General features: G+C 42.2%; 1 protein-coding gene and 1 long non-coding RNA gene across 3 annotated transcripts in view; one reads left to right on the top strand and one right to left on the bottom strand.

Annotated features, from left to right (window-relative positions):
* Positions 1–2,737: 2,737 nt before the first annotated feature.
* Positions 2,738–19,505, top strand: part of NTN4 (netrin 4) — a 38,512-nt gene continuing 21,744 nt past the window's right edge. The window contains exons 1-2 of one of the 2 annotated variants that reach the window (XM_081926629.1): positions 2,738–3,202; positions 8,749–9,278. In XM_081926629.1, the coding sequence (XP_081782755.1) occupies positions 2,764–3,202; positions 8,749–9,278 (969 nt within the window). In that variant the 5' untranslated portion in view covers positions 2,738–2,763. The remainder of the gene's footprint in view (positions 3,203–8,748; positions 9,279–19,505) is intronic. The other variant, XM_081926630.1, reaches the window with a different exon arrangement.
* LOC309378526 overlaps positions 10,372–19,505 on the bottom strand; it is a 58,344-nt gene continuing 49,210 nt past the window's right edge. The window contains exon 4 of the long non-coding RNA XR_014172126.1: positions 10,372–10,499. This is a non-coding gene — a long non-coding RNA (uncharacterized lncRNA). The remainder of the gene's footprint in view (positions 10,500–19,505) is intronic.

Genomic DNA, 19,505 nt, shown 5'->3' with positions numbered 1-19,505 from the left:
TAAATATGTGTCTATGTCTAGACAGGAACTTTCTGCCACAGAACCACATATCTAATCTCCTCCTCTTTGCTAGCTACTGTTTCTGACAGTCTCAGCCATGAATGGTTGACTGTCACATCCTTAAGAAGCCTAGTTCTATCTATCACATAAACTGAGCAAATGCTCCTAATAACCTCAATTTCAGCCTAATGTCAAGGTGAATGGCAGTCACTCATAGATACATATTAGTTTGTATCCAGCTTCATATCTGAGAGCTTTTATTTTAGCACCATACAGTATGCATCACAAGGTGTGAGAAGTGACTACTAGTGACAGTATCATTTGGCTTTCAATGTCGTATTTTTCGAAAGAATGTTACTGAAAGGTCATATATTTTTCTGACACAGCACCAGAAGAAGCAAAAAAATGAGATGTTATATTATTTCTGAAAAAATAAGATGTTATAATTATTTCACTTGATAAAGATTTCCAACATGTAGAAGAAAATGCTGTAAATTGCTTCCCATAGTAGCTGTCTCTGTGTGTATTTATGCAACAGCTCACTGTGAATTGATGTTTCCCATCCTGCTGCAAACTTTGCTGGTAGGCTTTTATAGATGTGAAGATCTTCTTCTGATCCATGTAGTAAATTGCTGGACACCAGTGGCTACTATAGGGGATTTTGCAAGCCCTTAGCTTCATGTTACAGGGAACCAGGCAGAGGGCCTTCTTGGTAGTGGTGCCCGCCCTGTGGAACGCCCTCCCATCAAATGTCAAGGAAATAAACAGCTATCCTAATTTTAAAAGACATCTGTTTAGGGAAGTTTTTAATATTTAATCCTGTATTGTTAATAACACTCAATGGGGAGCTGCCCAGAGTGGCTGGAGAAACTCAGCCATATGGGTGAGGTATGTATGTATGTATGTCTGTATGTATGTATAAATAAATAAATAAATAAATATTAGACAGCTTCTCTCTCTTTCTCTCTCACACACACATACACACACTGCTTTCCTACATTAAAGTAGCTTACAGATTTCTACAAATTATGTATTAAGGAGGAAAAATATGAGCCAGGTGACTGGGAAGAGGTGAACTATGGCCTAGCAAAACTATTACTTAGTAGTAAGTGTTTAGTGATAGGATGACTGTCCAAAATAACAAATGAAGGCAGTAGACTCCTGTATTCATTTCACTTTATGCACTTGCAGCAGGGATGTGGGTTTTGTGGGATAACCAGCCTCATATAACCAACATACTTAAGTCTAATTAACACACGAAGGTGTCAAGACCATATAGTAGTAAACTGTCCTAATAGGCTTAGCTTGGTCACTCTCCCTCACTTTAGAAGGAAAGTAATCAAACCTATTATGCCTCAGTCTACCAGAGAAGCTCTGACAGTGAAGAGGTTTTTAATTGGTTGCTGCAGCTAAGACCACATGGCTCTTATAAGCCATTCTTGTGTTTCCATACCAATTATTTAGGAACATTCACCACTATAACTAAGCCAAGTTTTACTGCCTGTGTTTTCTGGCTGCTGTATGGAAAAGCACATGAATCTGACCTTTGGAGAGTTTGTAAGTACAGTAACCATTTTTAACGTCACAAACATGTGATTTTTTTATGCTGGGAGAAGAGGGTAACTTTGGAACTCGCAATGGCATATTTTAGGGTACTTGCCCCTACCCTGAATCTTGGCACCCGGGAATTCTTTTTATACACCTATTTTTTCCCTTTCCACCAACAGGTTTCTCAGCAGGCGAAAGAAATGTATTCTACCCGTTGTTACAGGGTAGATACCTTGGTACATGTTGTGTATCTTCAAATTCTGTGATTTCAGAGATCTGAGAGATGAGCATAGTGCTTTTTTCTAGAAAATTAGGTCCGGGTACTCACCATGAAGTTGTTAGAGCAAGTGCCACACTTTCTAAGACCAACGAAAAGAAGTGCGCTGGTACTGCATACCCCTGAGTACCCCCTGGGGGGAAAGCACTGGAGATAAGAGGAGAGATGCTGGGGCTGATGGGGTGAAATGGCCAAAGATAAAAGTTGTAACAGTTAATTGGATGATTTTGAAATACTCCTGTAGCAGTATTTGGTGTCGGTGTGGGGAGATAGAGAGAGGTATAGTGGAAGGAGAAAGGACAACAGATCAGAGGAGTTTGTCAGGTGGACCACCTGAAACATGGGTGAGGAGTGTGGTTCTCTGGTGCTTAGTTGGTATTACCAGTATCCATGGCAAGTGGTGTGCTATCAGAGACAGAATTTGCAAAGGGAGAGAGGAGGGCAACCCAGGTGGAAATGGGGGGGGGGACAAGAATGCCTTCAGGGAAGAGGGCGGCAGTGCCACCCCCACTTGATTTGGGGACAAGGAAGGTCAGTCACCCAGGCTGGGATGTGGAAGAGCTGAAGCGGGAAGAGAATGCTGAGCGGGGGGGGGGGGGGCTGGGAAGCAGCGAGGCGGGAGAGACTGCCTGATCCTTCTTCTCCCGAGCTGTCTCCGTCTGTCAGGCTGAGGCACCTTCGCGGGGCGCGATGGAGCAGCGGTAAAAAGTCAATGGTTTTGAGGAATGCTGCGAGATGGGATGGCTGGCGTGGGGGGGGGGGCGCCGCCAGGTTGTTGCTCCTTTTCCCTCCCTGAGGGAGACGAGGGTGGCTTGCCAGCTAGAGAGAGGCTGAAGGGCGGCGAGGTGGGGGGCACGAAGGGGCGGGCCGCCGCCGCCTCTCCCTCAGGGGGGTGGGGAGGGGAGCAGCCCGGCCCTTCCTCCTGCCGCTGCAGTACTATGACCCGCCGCCGCCGCCGCCGCCACTCCCCTCGCAGGGCTGTCATCGGGGACAAGGAGACAAGCCGGGAGCGGCGGGAGAGCAGAGCCGGCGCCTCTTCCCAATGCACCTGGCCGCAGCTCCCGGGCTTGGCGGAGGAGGAGGCGGCGAGCGGCGTTGAAAGGGAGTCGGCAGCGCGGCTCCTGGGCGACGGCAAGGCGCGCGAGAGATGCCCGCGGCAGGACGCGCAGCTCGGCTCGGCTCCAAAGGTCCTCCGGCTGGAGCAGCAGCAGCAGCCCCGCGGGAGCTCGCGGCGATGGAGCCTCGCCGCTGCCCTTAGGGGCCGGGAGATGCAAGGCGCAGCGCCGGGCAGCCTTCGAGCCCGGACTCTATGCGCGCCCGCCATGGGGAGCCCGCTCTGGCACCTGGTGCTGCTGGGCGCCTCTGCCCTGGCTGCAGGTTGGTCTCTCTCTCGTGCGGTGCATGGGAATCCTTTTCGCTCGCATCCTTTTTCTCTTCTCCAGTTATGATGATTAGCAGGCCTGCAGGTGGTAGAATAGGATTTGCTCTGAAGAGCTGATCCCGAAGACAAAAAGTTAACGAGCAAGTTAAAGCCTGGAGTTGCTTCTCTCTCCTTCCCTCCCTCCCTCTCTCTCTCTCTCTCTCTCTCTCTCTCTCACACACACACACACACACACACTTCGCTCGCCTCGAACAAAGCTGCAGGGTTGGAACGCCTGTCAGTAACCCAAGAAGAGAAATAGGGCTCCTAGTCTTAACTCGGATCAGGAGCGCTTGTCTCCTCGCCTCCCCTTTCAAATGCCTCCAAGGTAAATGAGAAAACATTCGCTTTTCAAACAGTTGATGGCTCTTCCTTAACTTCAGAAGAAAGTGTTAAAAAGTCAAGAGCGGTGCAAGAGAGGCTGAAAGCCAGACTGGTTCATCCCACGAGCTAATTAACACATATTGCACACACACACCCAAATCCCGAACATTTTCAGCGCTTGGCTCAGAAAGCGTCATCTTGAGGAATGGAAATTTAAATACACAAAACATAGAGCTATCCTAAAAAGCAATTATAGGCTTTGTATTTTTCCTTCCAGATCAGGGGGGGGAATTGTAAAGTCTGGTGCAATGGGCATTTGTCTTATACATCTAACACAAGTCAGTACAAGCTATAATAAATAATAATTGGTATCTATTATAAACCCAATTTGTTTGGTAAATCAGCTGCTCAAGGATTCAAGGCGAATGTACCAGTAGGTAGCATGGTTTGTGGATGCGGATGTGAACCTGTTCCCTGATGGTCTTGTGAATAAAAATGGTCTTGAATTCAAAGCATCCATGGGCATTGCTGGGAGGGGGTGCGTGCATGGGGGGGGGGTAAGCTGCCCCCCCATCAAGTAAATTAAAAAAAACCCTAAGTGACGAATTCTGTTGCAGATAACTCGGTTCTGCTACCCCTAAAATAAAGCCTGCCTCCCCCCCAATAAATCCTGGCTACACCCATGAAAGCATCTATGAACAACTTGTGCTTTTGCACCCATATCTAGTCACAAAAGTTAAATGCCACTGGTTTGCCCCTAGAAATCATGTGAATTGTTTCTTAACAGTTTCAAGAATGAGACAAAGTTAAGAAAGCAACTTTTGTGCAGCCATATTGCTCTGATCTATTTCCCCCCTATCAGAACTAGACAGGACAAGGACCAGATAACGTGCTGCAGAGGAAAACTATGCAGCAACATTTCCACCTGCAGTTTATTTCACTATCATTTATTGGCATCGTACTCTGAGGATAAAGCTGAACACATACATTCTTTCTGAACTGATTGCTACTATTGTTTATGTAATGGGGGGCGGGGAAGCTCACAGATCCTACAAAGAGATAAACACCTGGACTGGACTGATCCTTGCAAGCAAATGTCATCCTATGGTGTCTGCATCACTGTCCTTCTGATAAAAATTGGCACATTCCCTAATGTGAATGGGCCTAGAGCAAGGAGAAGATGAGATAAAAAGCAGAAAGGTAACATTCATTCACACTTCTATGGCAGGAATGGGTGCTGATTGGCCTTAGGATAACCTAGCCTGGTATTATATAGGTGGGACTGCTTTTTTCACTATTTGATTTATTTTTTTTACTTAGATCTATTAACCGCCAAATAATCTAGTTTCAGCTATTGTCAATGTAGGGATAGGGATAGTGTGCATTACATGATATTTTTGTTATCTAGTAAAACATTCATAGAAGCCAGTGATGAGGAGATTTGCCTATTTCATACCCAAAGAAACACAGCTGTTTCTTTAGCCTGAAATGCCTGATTATGCATATTATTAAAGTAACGTTTACAGTCAAGTATTTTATTTTTGAATTTGTTATATTTTTATTTGAGTGTCATACCATCAATTTGTAAACTGGATAATGAGAAATATAGGAGGCAAGTATATTTTGGATGAATAATGCTGCAGCAGGAAACATATGATTTAGCTCTGAATGTTTTACAGGTGAGTCATGCTGTACCTTGTAAGCTCTTGTCCATTACTACAGATTTTTGTTCAGTGGCATGTGTACTAACATAGGCTGGGAGGTAGTGTGCAGTTAACTATAAATATTAAGAGAAAGAGAGGCAAAGAGCACAGGACAGAAAATGCCTTTAATGATCTCATGGCTGACAGTGTAAAAATACTTATTTTCTAATATCTAAGCTTATTTTCATTTTGCAAAGTTCTAGTGACAGATAGTACTATACAGAAAAATGACACACAACATGGACTGAAGTTATCTATCTCTTTAATTATTATTTTCTTACTTGGACTACTTTTTACAAAACTACATTGTAAAATTTCATAGAAAATAGTGTTAAGTTAGTCTTAAATTGCCTCCACATGCAGTTTTCTCATTGACTCCTCTGCAGTGAAACCCACCACCAATTAGGAAACTACAAAAAAGAGATAAATGGGAATATATTTAGACTTGGAAAATACTATATATTCCTGATAGTATGAGAAGATGATTCAGAATTTTTTGGAAGATTTCAGTATAATTAAAGCAGAGCTGTCAGACTAATCCAGCACATTTTCAAACTGCAATTTCCCACTTCAGGAGCTAGACATTTGGCTCAGCAAGTTTCTCAGAAAGTTAAGTTATACGTATCCCAGATCCACAGTGTATAGTACCTGTTCAGACTCATGAATATGCATGAGTATTGTTGTTGTTGTTTTAAAAAATAAATTCAAAGCACTTTTCTCATGTCAGCAGTAGAAGCATAATGGAGAAAATTGCTGCAGTAAACATTCACCAGGTAACTTGACTACATTGCATAATGAGACTGAAAAATCTTAGCAGCTAGCATGTAAATCAAGCCAATCCATCTTGGCCTAGCTGATAAGACACATTATAATAATACTTGCTTCCTTACTTCTCAGGGGAGCTGTGCAGATTAGTTAATGTTTGTACAGCACTTTGAAAAGGACTCAGTGTTACTATGTGACTTTTACAGTTGTATTTATTTACTTTTGTTGGCAGAAGTGTGCATTATACATTTGAGCTTACTCTGTAGCCTAAAAATACTCTTTTTTTATTATCCTGATCCTAAACATGTTTACTTAGAAGTCTCATATATTTCAAATGAGCTCACTGCATACTGCAAAGGACAAGAGTCACAAGGTGAAAGCAACACATTAAGTTAGAGGGGGGAAACCTCTGCAAATGTACAAATAGAGGAAATAGTTGGTCCATTGTAATGTCACAAGGAAGGGAATCCAAAGAAAAAGACCTGAAAGAGGAAAGGAAATAAGACCCCCCCCAAAAAGCTTAGGTTTGTAGATCAAAAGAATAAATTGAAAAGGAACATCTGAAGAAGAGGGAACCAGTGGGATGAAGCAAATATCGGTGATAGTATGTATTAAAAAACAAAAAAGCTGAAAGATATACCAGAGCAGTAGAATGTAAACATTTGTAAACCAAAATAAGCTGTAAATGAATATGCTGAATAAAATGAAGGCAATGGAGAGGCAAAAGAATGAGAGTGATATGATCAAAATGAAGAGCAGAATAAACAAGCAGAGCAGCAGACTAAAGAATAGAGGCTGAAGATAGAAACAAGAAAGAAGGACATTACAAGAGACGGAAAAGTAAGGAAATAACCATAGTATAGCCTAGAGAATAAGCAGATGATATTACAAGAAGTAGTAGTGATGTGAATAATGGAATAAAACCACAGAGCAAGTGTGGTTGCTGGTCTCCAAGCAATGTTTTATATGGCTCTCAAAGACACCACTGGATTTTGCAACAACAGCAAAAAGGTTTTTGTAAAAAGTAGGCACAACATGGCAGTGGGCAGAGTTCAGAACTGTAATGAGGATGCAAATCAGATTGCACATCTGGTCATCAGATTGATAATTTGATGAGCGGAGAGGGAATGATAACCTCAGATGGGGGCTCAGATGGGGGTGGCAGCTATGTGCCTTTATGTGCTGTGTGTGTGTACAAGTGAGTGTGCAAGCATAGGAGCCAACTCCTAGGGGCTGACCTCCCAACAAAACTTGTGGAACCCTCACAAGTTGATGAGCATTGATGTGGGGCGGGACATACCCCCCCCAATATTTTATTCAAGTTGGCACCCTTGTGTGCAAGTGTGGAGTGGCCAGACTCACTTTTGGGCACATCCACCACTGGCATGTGGGCCCAGGAGGTTGGCCACCTCTATCTATAATCTGTGTACCCCAGAAGAAGGATTGATTACTTCACAGCCTAGCAACAGAGAAAAAGATGAACAGCAGGAGGCATGGAAGAAGCTTAATTCAAGAAAGGGAATTTCAATGGGGAAAACAGTTTGAAAAATTGAGCGAAAATATATGGAGTAGGAAGATATGCATTAAAATTATAGTCAGTATTAAACTAATGGAGAATGGCTAAAAAGTGACAAGTATCCAGAGCTGAACCAAGATCAAAGGAGGAAATAAAAGAACCAGAAAGAGAACCTGAAAAAGAGTGCCTTGAGAAACGGGAATGAATAAAATATTGGGGGGGGGGTATGCCCCGCCCCACATCAATGCTCATTAGCATGAAATCTTAAATGATATAAAGAACAAATAAAACAAGTCTAATACATAGCATTAAAAAAATCTAAAAGAAGGGGCATAAAAGAGATTTAGCATTCAGTGAATACAAAATAATAGCTCTCCTTAGGTCTATCCCATCTTCTTTTGCACTGGGTCTTACATGTTCCACCAGAAAATATTCCCTTGGGCTGTGTCTCAGGATTTTATTCTGCTGCTCCCTGCCCCTTTATAATAAACTGTTATACTTCTGGGTAAGATCCACCTGTGAATATATTTCTGAGGGAAGTATGTATTTGGCTCTTACACCTCCATGATTTTTAAACTATTCAGAATCTGAGTGTTTGGTGTAGGGTAGCGCCTTGCTCCCAGTATATTTACTCACTTGTGTGTTTTCTCTTAAATGATCCATGCTTGTTCAGTTACAAAATAACACCATGCATCTATCTATGAGCCTCTTTTGAAGACAAACTGCCTAAGGCATGGAGTATTAAGGTCCTAGAACTAAATACCATAAGTTATTGAGGAGCAGGGGGAAGGTGGACAATTCTTCAATATTTCTGTTTACAAAGAGCCGCTAAATAGTTGCACTGAATAGTTTGGTCTAAGGCCTTTGTAGACACTCAATAGCACATTATATAGCACCTTTCAAGTGTTCAAAGTGTTTCACATAAAATAGCTCAGTAATCCTTAAAGCAGTGCTGTCAAATAGGCCAGTATCATTATCCCTATAATACAGATACAAGGTGTGCCTTTGCGTTGTCCTGAGGCTCTGAATATAAAAGCTTGCCTAAGGTCTTATATCCTTTGTGGGTCCAGTAAAAATTTAACTGTGCCTTCTTGTTTTATTGTAAAGTCAGAATTTTAATTATGTGTTAGGTACAGTTGGTTGATAATAATTTATGCTAACTTAGTTTTTAATTATCACCCGTTTTCCTACATAGGACTGAGCAGTGTTGTTGAAGCTGGATCCCACTGTGAGAAAGCGTGCAATCCTCGAATGGGAAATTTAGGATACGGGCGTAAGTTGTGGACAGATACAAAGTGTGGGGACAACGCCACAGAGTTTTACTGTTCCTACAGTGAGAATGCAGACTTCATATGCAAGCAGCCTAAGTGTAGCAAATGCAACTCCAAGCATGCCCATCTGGCTCACTCACCCTCTGCCATGGTTGACTCACCCTTTCGGCTGCCATACACATGGTGGCAATCAGCACAGGGGGTGAACAGGGAGAAGATCCAACTGAACTTGGAAACTGAGTTTTATTTCACTCACTTAATCATGGTGTTCAAGTCACCAAGACCGGCAGCCATGGTCTTGGAGCGATCTCAGGATTTTGGGAAAACATGGAAACCTTACAAATATTTTTCCACTAACTGCTCAGCAGCCTTTGGGCTGGATGATGATGTAACCAAGAAAGGAGCAATTTGCACTTCTAGATACTCCAGTCACTTCCCCTGCACTGGAGGAGAGGTGAGTTAATTAAGATATCAAAAACTACAAACAACTGAAAATTGACTCTAGATTTATTTTGACTCTTGACTTTAGTTTTTTCATAATATTTGCATGCCACACTAAACCAGTGGCCTTCCAGATGCAGTTGGACTACAATTTGTATCATCCCTGCCCATTGGCTATGTCGGCTGGGGCTGATGGGAGTTGTAGTCCAACAACATCTTGAGAACCACAGGTTCCTCCTTCCAGCACTAAATCATGATTTAGTTTGAGCATGATGTGCACAAACCACAATTATCTTTGGACTTGTACACTCCCCCCTTCTTGTGCAGCTGAGAGGAGGTGTTTGGAAGCTTTCACTCCTGCATTTTAGTTAACCACAGCATTCTGTGCCATCCAAAGTGGGAACTGTGGTTAACCATTGACTATGGTTTATTTCCCAAGTCAGTTTCAGAAACCACAGTTTCTTCACACAGTGCATAGTTAAACTATCATGAGATGTAGTGATGGCCATGGATGGCTTGAAAAGATTAGACAAATTCATTCAGGATAAGGCTACTAACTAATGAACACTGTGTACAACTTCGAAGATCAGAGGCAGCATGTTTCTGGATAGCAGTTGCTGAGGAACATGAGCAAGGAAGTACCACTAAGCTCATGTCCAGCATATGGCTTCCCATTGGCATCTGGTTGGTAGGAAAAAAGTGCTGGTCTAGATGGGTCTTTGGCCTCATTAAGGAGGGTTATTTTTATGTTTCTAATGCTGTCTACAGTTACTGTTCCTTCTGTGTGCAAGAAATGTCTGTGTCATGAGCCATAAGTGTTTGGACAGCAGTGGATATAGATACAGATGGAATATAGTGTTATGTTTTCCAGTATATTTTTGGGATTGTGGCCAACAGAAGCCACCCTTTCTGAGAATGCAGCCTGCCCCTTGTGGGGGGAATACATACAGGTCTCACCTGCTAAGGAAGGATAGTTATTACACAAATGTACTGTTTCCCATCATCACAAGGGATGAGAGTGGGAAGCACTATAATGGCTATAGGTGTTCTGAGTACTACACACACACCTTTTTCCTTGGTGCTATGAATGGGGGTGTAAAGGAACTACTTTGAAGCATGTTCTCCCCCTCCCTGATGAGCCACCTCCATTGCTTACCTTTGTCCTTGCAGCCTCAGTTGCGTGTGTGTTCAGGATCCTCTGGGTGGTGGCATCTTGTGGGTGCTGATACAGCATCTGTACAATGGTGGGAAGTTGGGAATTACTGTATTTGTTTATAAATTTAGTCAATTGACTGCTTCTCCTTGTTTGTTGGTGTTCATTGTTTGTGCAAAGTACTCCCTTTGTGTAAGTTGCCCATCATAAAAATCCCAACTTCAGTGTTCCTAGTTATGTGTTCATGGATATGGGAGATGGAATCCCGACTTGTACACCTTGTTATCAAAAATCTTGCTCACTTGCTGGATCCTCTAGAACAATTGGCTCCAGACTTTGTTGAGATCCTTTCCTCCATTGAGACTGTGGAGGAAAAGAGGGAAGCCATGGACAGTCATCTGGGAATCTCTGTTTGGAGTGTTTAAAGTTATGCCACTCTCCTCTGCTGCACAGCATTATGCCATTGTTGCATTGTTGGGACTGACCCCTGCCCTGAGGGAGCATAGGAGTCTGACTAATTTCCACTCCTCCGGGACCACAGGTGTCTGTTCCGCCACTTCAAACTTGTGCCAGTGCAAGGGTATTGCTATGGTGACATAGTGTTGTGATCTGCCGGCCCGAGAAAGTTTAAGACAAACCTCATCCTGCCTAATGTGCATAAGTCACACCACAAACTGCTACAGAAAGATGTTCATTTAAGATGTCAACATTATTTCAAGTTTTCAGGAAGTGTTGAGTGCAGCGGGCTTGGAGATCACACAGATTACATATTAAAGCACCCTGCATTTTAACACTACTTGTATTTATTTGCAAAGTAGTACCAGAAGCTTTCTGGTGACCAGATGGCAGGACTGCAGATTTTGCAAACATCACGTTTAATTTATTACAGCCAGCTACATTCAAGCAATTACTTGTAACTGCCAATAGTAACATGTACCTCACATTAAACAACACAAGAGGTTATTGAGCTGTTTTGAGTTATGGAGGACGTACTCCTACTCATAGTAGTACCTAATTTCAGACATCTGGAAACGGTCATTCATTCCAGTTTAAAATGCACAGTTATCACGAACTGTCCAGCTAAAAATGGTCTCATGCACTGGTATACTGTGTTCATTCCATGTCTAGCAAAGTGTTGGCAATATATAAGCATTAAATCAAAGTTTCAATAATAATAATGATAATAATAAATCTTTAACAAATAACTAAGGTTGGTTTTAGGCAGTAATAACAAGGCATGTATTTATGCTGCATGTAAATCCAAATACAGAACCACTTTCCCCTGGCTACAGTTATATGGGTGTGTATACCTTTACACAGTTATAAGGCTCAGAAACATATGCCATTAGGTATAAAAGTAAGAAGAAAGAGAATCATATCTAGGATATAGAGTAGCTGTTTATTATTAAAGGGGATTAGGGACCAAAGCATTAAACACATATTAAAAGTTTGAGTGTTATTAGACTGCAAGCAATACAAAAATTAGAGACTTCATCTTTCCCATCTGTCAAAGGAAAATTAATAGCTAAACACATTTTCCTCATTCTGAAACATAGATAAAAAGAGAGTATAATTATTTAATCACCTTTTGCAAGTTCTATGCAAGTAAAGTTTTTGTGTGGAAATGACTGGAATGCACAATAAAGTTCCTTATTGGTTAACTATATTTTGGGGAAGGTTGATTGCTTGAATCATGTTGCTGCTGACAGGGAAATTCAGAAGACTTGCCAAAGTTGCAGAAATTTGTAACATTCTAAATTATACTACTGATATACTACAGCAGCTTGCCTATTTTGGCATTTTTGTACAAGTTGGTAAAGCAACCCTGAACTGACTGGATCACACCAAAGCTTTAAGTTGGGGGATCCTTATAACACAGAGATATAGAGGTGCAGTCATATAATGGAAATCTGAACTTGCTTCACAGCCTATTTTTGAGGCATAAAGTACTTCTTAACCCTCCTTCTGTTTCCTGTCACATCAGAGCAGCAGAAATGGAAAATGCAGACATAATCTAAACAAATTAAACTAGTCACAGAGGCAGAACCAGATCTTTTGAAGGTATCTCCTGTATTCTTGTGAAGTCATGAAGTGACATTAATGGATCACTTTTGATTGTAGATCCCAGTCCTGAAAGTGCCATTTTCCTGCTTGTGCCATTAAAAAGTTGAGTGGCCACAGCTCAAAGGGGAAGATTATCTGGTTTTATGTTTTAGGTGCAGTGATTGAAAAAAAGCCAAAGCCAGCTTTTCATTCATGGAAAGGGTAGACCAGGGGTTGGCAAAGTTTTTGTGGCTTGGGCTGGTTCACGGTCCTGCAGATGCCGCGGTGGGCCGGAGTGCATGTGCACATGCATGCATGCATGCGCAAACGCTATTTCTGGTGCTCCTTCCGGGGCAGAGGAGGCGTGTGCAGCTTCCCACTGGCTGCAGGATCTTCCTGCAGCCAATGGGAAGTTGGCCAGCATTGCAGAAGGCAGTCCCTGCTCTGCTCCGTGCCGGTTTAGCGCAGTGCATGGGAGCCAACCGAGTGGGTGGAAGGGGTCCGTGGGCCAATTAAACGACCCCCATGGGCTGCTTGTGGCCCATGGGCCTTAGGTTGCTGACCCCTGGGGTATACTGAGCAAGAAGGAAAATCAAGAAGGAAGCCATATCATCTTTTCCTTTGATAACTGCAAAAAAATATAAAAAAATTAATGCATATCATGCTCTCCTTAACAGTAAAATCCTAAATGAGTCTACTCTGAAGTAGTCACATTGAGTCAATGAGGCCTACTCCCATACATAAAGGACTGCAGGCTAAAAGTGCAATCCTATCCATGTCTATCCATGAATAAGTCCCATTAAGTTCATTGTGGCCCAGTGCTCATAAATAGGTGTAGGGATGTCGCCTTAGGCACTTAGGTGTCTGTACCCACTATTTCACGATATGTACAGTATAGAGATCATTGCTTCATAATAGCAATTAGGCTGTTTGAGTGCAAGCTTGTCAGAGACCACATTTCAACAAATTTATGCTTTGTTAATTTCATTCCCTCCAGCAATTTTCTTTTAAAGCCTTTTGTTCTTGAGAAATAGAGGAAGAGGCTTTTATTTGGGAGGGAAGACAAACTGAGTTAAGTTAAGCCTTAGTTGTGTTTAGAGAAGACCCACTTACATAAATAGAAATAATCAGTCATAATCAGTTAAGTTCCATTGATTTCACTGGGCCTACTCTTAAGCTTCACAAAATATGGAACCAACCTATTGTTTATTTATATAGTATCACCAGTGTGCCTTCCAGAGTACAAATTCCTACGCCAAGGAGCTTGCAACCAAAAAGGTTGCAAAAGTAACACAGGAAGCGAAAGTAGTGGTGTCAGTTGCACATGCATATACTTAGCTACAGGCTGATGCTGCAGTCCTATACACAGAAATGTGGAATCTTTCTCTACCCAAGAGGTGCATTCTATCATGGACAACCAAATGGAGGCCATATGCCAGAGAGAAGTGTGGCCAGATGCAAAAGTAGGCACATCTGACTCTTGCCTTGTACTGTACAGTAGGCTAGATTTCAGCTATGCTAAATTTCAGCCATGCCATAGATATAAGAGACTTAAGTTTCATGAGTCAAAACATCCTTAGTCACTATGCCACATGAGATCTCTCCAATAATTTTGTTCTCCACTGTGGCCTTTCTTCCATGGGAACCCAGGATGGTGAACATAAAAATACAGTCCATACATTAATTTAAAAACATCTTTAAAACATCTAAAACCAAGCATACACAAAACAATGCCAGCTGCTGGAATTCCCATTGACATCCATGTGTCAAAAGCCAAGGGGAAGCTTCAGTGCAGGGGATAGACACACCTCCACTGGAAGTGAGTCCCACACCTTGGAAAGCACCAAGGAGAAGGCCCAGCCATGAGTCATTGCCCTGCAAGTGATACCCATCAGTGGTCTTACTGACAGGGTCTCCTTTGCAAATCTCAAAGCATGGGTTGGCATGTGTGTGTGGTAAAGATGCTATCTGGCATGCATTTACCTCTGTAGTGAACAGATCATAGTCTTTTATTTTATTGACCAATTTATAGACTCCCACTTTACTGAAAGGCAGTCAATTTCAGACTTTGATTTGTTGTTGTTGTTGTTTAGTCGTTTAGTCGTGTCCGATTCTTTGTGACCCCATAGACCAGAGCACGCCAGGCACTTCTGTCTTCCACTGCCTCCCGCAGTTTGGTCAGACTCATGCTCACTCTTTTCTTATCAGACTTTGATAGCAACATACAAATCTATAATGTTGCCGAATAGTTTACCAAAAAAAACAAAAAAAACAAAAAAACAGCAAGAGAATAATGGCACCAAACAAGTGAAACTCAGGTAGGCAGAATTAAAATATCCAGACTGGCTGGGATTTTAGCCAATGCTCAAGACACTGGGAATAATAGGTTTACTCTCGTGGAAAGTGCCTTGGAATGTTTAATGGCTGCAATATGTTAGACTCTTGGCTCAACATCTCATCACAAACATGTTGCTTGGGAACAAGTTCAAGGCTCAGGAAAAATATGTGATGCTTGTTGACCTGCAAACTGAAATTCCTGCAACACCTCATCTAGTTCTGACAGGGTCTTTAACCTGATGATGTACAGGTTTCAAGATCCAATAAAGTTCTAAATAGCCCAAAATGACTTGCTCTTTTGCCCAGGGGCACTGAGCTGTTAGGATCTCTGCCCTTGCTCTTGATGAAGTTCCCATTGCAAGTTTCTGGATATGATGTAGACCTTCCAACTGGAATAGTGAGATATTCGAGAACCAACAGCTGTTCCTGGGACATGGTGGAATCTTTGAAAGCTTTCAGCCAGGTCTGCAAAACCAATGCTTAACTAGTATGGGAAATATTGATACAACTTGCTGAGTAAAAGAGGTTATTTGACCAGTTACCTGAATTAATCTATTGACACTTCGGCTAGCTATAGTACTGCATGCGTCTGGTATGTGTGCCTTTTTCAAGCCTATTTACCTGGGCTCAACCTGAAGGGTTCTTATATGCATTTTTACTTTCCTATGGTTCTATATAGGGCCCCTACTGTCCTGAAATATAGGGGTGCGACCCCTGGGTATGATGCATTGCTGTCAATTCACATATGAAAATAGGGACATTTGTGCATTTGTAACATCCACATTCTCACACCAATAATTACTACCTAAGAACATGGGGCTCTCCTTTACACACTGTTGGAAATCTATTCTCCCACTTAAATGCCCTGCACATTCTATTCCTTTACTCTCCAATCGCCTGCATAGCACTGATTTTTAAACCAGGGTGTGCTGTTAAACCAGCCCCTAGAGTTTCTCCACAGAATGTTTAATGTTACAGTAGATACAGTTGTATTTCTGCAAATAAAAAAACTCTTGGAACAGTTACTACCCCGAGATGTTATGGGCCATGTAGGTGTGTGGAAGAGAAGCAGTGATTATTTGATATCCAAGTACGTGACTAGAGTAGATGATGTACCCATTCTCAACTCAAACATTCGTCAAAAATCCAAGGACAGGACAAAATCTGAAGAATCCCAGTGCAAAACTGTGCACACAAATGGGGTTATAAAAAGGCAACTCAACCCCCTTCACAGCAACATCTTCCTAAAAATGAAAAACTAGAACAATAAAGCAACAGTATTTTACAAGCGACAGGAACAAGGAAATAGGGGGTGTGCCTGGATAGAATACATGAAATAAAAGCAGTACAAAAACATTTAAACACTATGTAAGTGAACTTCTTGGTTATGAAAGGTGTTGCTGAAAAAAATCTCAGGTTTTAAGGTGCCACGTTTGCGGCTGCTGTTGCTACTACACGTCCGTTTTGCCAGCCTCTGCTGCTGTGTGCTATGCTCAGAGATGTGGGGGATGTTCTGGGGAGTCAGCCAGTTTTTCTAATGACTTTGCCTCTGAACAAGAAAGCAAAGCAGCTCACTCGCTCTCCTGCTCATTCACTCTTCGGCTTAGTTTTGGGACGAAGTTCAAGCTTTGTTGGTCTGACATATATCAACAAGTAGTGAAGGCATGCCAAATCCAAGGACATAAATCTTTGGGGAAGGGGGAAACTTGCCTGAGGGGAGAGTATTTAAATATCATCTTTCTTGCTGATGGACCAAAAGGCTTCTCCATAGTTCAGGGTAGTGTGTGTTTACTGCTATTCCCATGGAGCACAATTTCTTTGAAAAGAAAGGCACATGATTAAAGTGCTATTTGAAATAAAGGTTTTGTGTTTAAATGTGGGCACTTTTGTCTCTTTCTACAAAGATTTGTGGCAAGGAAACTCTTAACTGTATTTGTGTATGCATTAATTAAGCACAGTAAGCATATGGATGCGGGTGGCGTTGTGGGTTAAACCACAGACCCTAGGGCTTGCCGATCAGAAGGTGGGCGGTTCAAATCCTTGGGGAAGGAGAGACGCTGCGGAGAAAGGGAGAACTGCACAGCGCCCCTTCAGTGAAGCACCTCTCCCGCGAAGCACGGAGCCCCTTCTGTTCCTCCTCCCGCTTCGCTGAAGGGGTGCTGCGCAGCTCTCCCTCTCTCCGCAGTGCCCCTTTAGCAAAGCGCCTCTCCTGGCTTCTGCCTTAGCCGTGTGCAGCCTCTTCCAGGCACAGGGAGCCTTTATCCCGCTGCCCGGGAGAGGCTGCGCACGGCTGTCCCATAAGCTAGGACAGCCAGAGGCTATCCCAGAAGCCAGATCCCTCTTGCTGTTTTGGCTTCTGGGATTCAGAATATTTTTTTTCTTGTTTTCCTCCTCCAAAAACTAGGTGCGCCTTATGGTCTGGTGCATCTTATAGAGCGAAAAATATGGTATATAAAGGCAGATGGAACACCGTTAACGCTTTTCACTACAAAGACATTTGTCACTCAGAAACCACTTGATCTGATAGCCAGACAAAAATACTGTACAATGGAAGAGGACTGTAAGCAATAGTGGTCGACTTAAAGCTATATACACTTCCTGTGTCTTGTTCATTATCTGCAGCTTCTGCCAAGAAATATATTTGTGCTACAGGCATACTATATGTAGGCTTGTATTTTCATTTCATTTAAGAGAAAATGTGCCAAGCAAGTCAGATAAATCTTTGATAGTTGCAACAAGAAAAGGTTGATTAAGGTGGATGGATTTCAAGTATTTTATTACTAATCGTTTTACTTATGTTAGCAGAAATGTTTAGGGTAGATTTGTGATAAGACCATACATTTCAAATTGGAAAGGCCAAAGAAAAAAATATAAATTTTAGCTGAAGGCTATGTAAATGTTTGAGAGTTTTGTTTGGAGGAAGGTGCTTTCTGCAACTGTACCTTATTATTTATTTATGGGACTTCTTGCCTGCTCTTCACCATGAGGTCCCAGGGTGGGTTATGATATAAAAATACAATGTGAAAAGCAGCACAAACAATTTGCTGTGGGGATAGTATTCCACAGCTTAGGATCTATCACAGAGAATGCCCTCTCCTGGGCTGACACCTGCGGAAATTCTGAAGGTGGCAGAACCACCAAGAGGACCCTTCTGCCAATCCAAGAGGATCTGTATTGAACAAAGTAGTATTTCCAAAATTTAGTCAATTCCTTTCCAGAAGAGACTCACCTGGCACCTTTTACACATTTTACTTACTTAGAAAAGGTGCTTCTAATAATAGTTCTGTCTGGCATTTGGGAGGTTGTGGGCATAGTATGTTAACAACTGACAAAATACTTAATGATTTTAGGTTAATTTTGTGCTGGCACCTTGTAAAGCACCTTGCATATTGATGCTGCTATGCAAATGAACAACAACAGCAATAATAAATTGAATGTAAGGTAAAGGTAAAGGGACCCCTGACCATTAGGTCCAGTCGTGGCCGACTCTGGGGTTGCGGCGCTCATCTCGCTTTATTGGCCGAGGGAGCCGGTGTACAGCTTCCAGGTCATGTGGCCAGCATGACTAAGCTGCTTCTGGCGAACCAGAGCAGTGCACGGAAACACAGTTTACCTTCCTGCTGGAGCAGTATCTATATATCTACTTGCACTTTGATGTGCTTTCAAACTGCTAGGTTGGCAGCAGCAGGGACCGAGCAATGGGAGCTCACCCTGTCGCGGGGATTCGAACCACTGACCTTCTGATCGGCAAGTCCAAGGCTCAGTGGTTTAACCCACAGCGCCACCCGCATCCCAAATTGAATGTACCAAGTGCTAAAATTATCCAAATAGAGGTACTGGGGATCAACCTTACATGGGAAGCTGCTTCCTACTGACAGATGTGAAATAATTTCTTAGTGGTGGGGGAAATCTACTTTACACGTGCTCAAAGACACCTTGTTCTTTACTGCTACTTCTTATGATGGTGGGTTCAATATCAGAATGGAAAATATATAACATTCTGCACATCTGGCAAATTGACAGTCAGGTTCCTGGGCTTGTTTCCCTTCTTTTATAGTTACTGTGATTTGTGATTTTAGTCAATACTTTGAACTTCTCTGTCTTTCATAAAGTGTAAATATAGCATGGAATCTGTAGTGTCATGCATGGATGGTGTGTGTGTGTTTCTACGGGATACTTGGAGTGGGTGTAAACAAACTCTTGCTAGCTATAAATCATAGCTGTGACTGTGTTCTTTGATCTGTTTGTGGATTCAGCGTGAAAGTGTAGAATATTAGCTAGCAGATTAATATTCTGTGAAACTGCATTCATTAAAAAAAGAAATTGAACATGGTAGTTAATATTTCTTATGGCTAGTAAAGTTACTATTAACTTGTGATCATTTCTTAGCCACAGAAAACCACAACTTCAATGGGAAAACCATCTCTTCCTCCTGAGATGCTGAGACATCGTTGTGGCTACTCATTAGTGAGGAAAATATATTCTGTATGTTCTCAGTGTTTATTATAATTTCACATTGAAAGCCTGGCAGGTAACAGACAAGGCAGGTAACAGACTTAGCTGGAATATCTAATGTAGGATTGTTCCCTTGTCTAAGCAATTTATATGGTACAATCTAGTCAACTTGGTCTAGCTGAATAGTCAACTTCTTGAAGAAGCGTCCAAGTTATGCTGGCATTGCTGAATTTCTAGAATAAGAAGTATTGT

This window comes from Podarcis melisellensis, assembly GCF_964234715.1.
Source record: "Podarcis melisellensis genome assembly, chromosome: 10".
NCBI classification, from domain to species: Eukaryota; Metazoa; Chordata; class Lepidosauria; order Squamata; family Lacertidae; genus Podarcis; species Podarcis melisellensis.
Note: the sequence above shows the minus strand (reverse complement) of the source record. Positions and strands in the feature narration are given on the sequence as shown.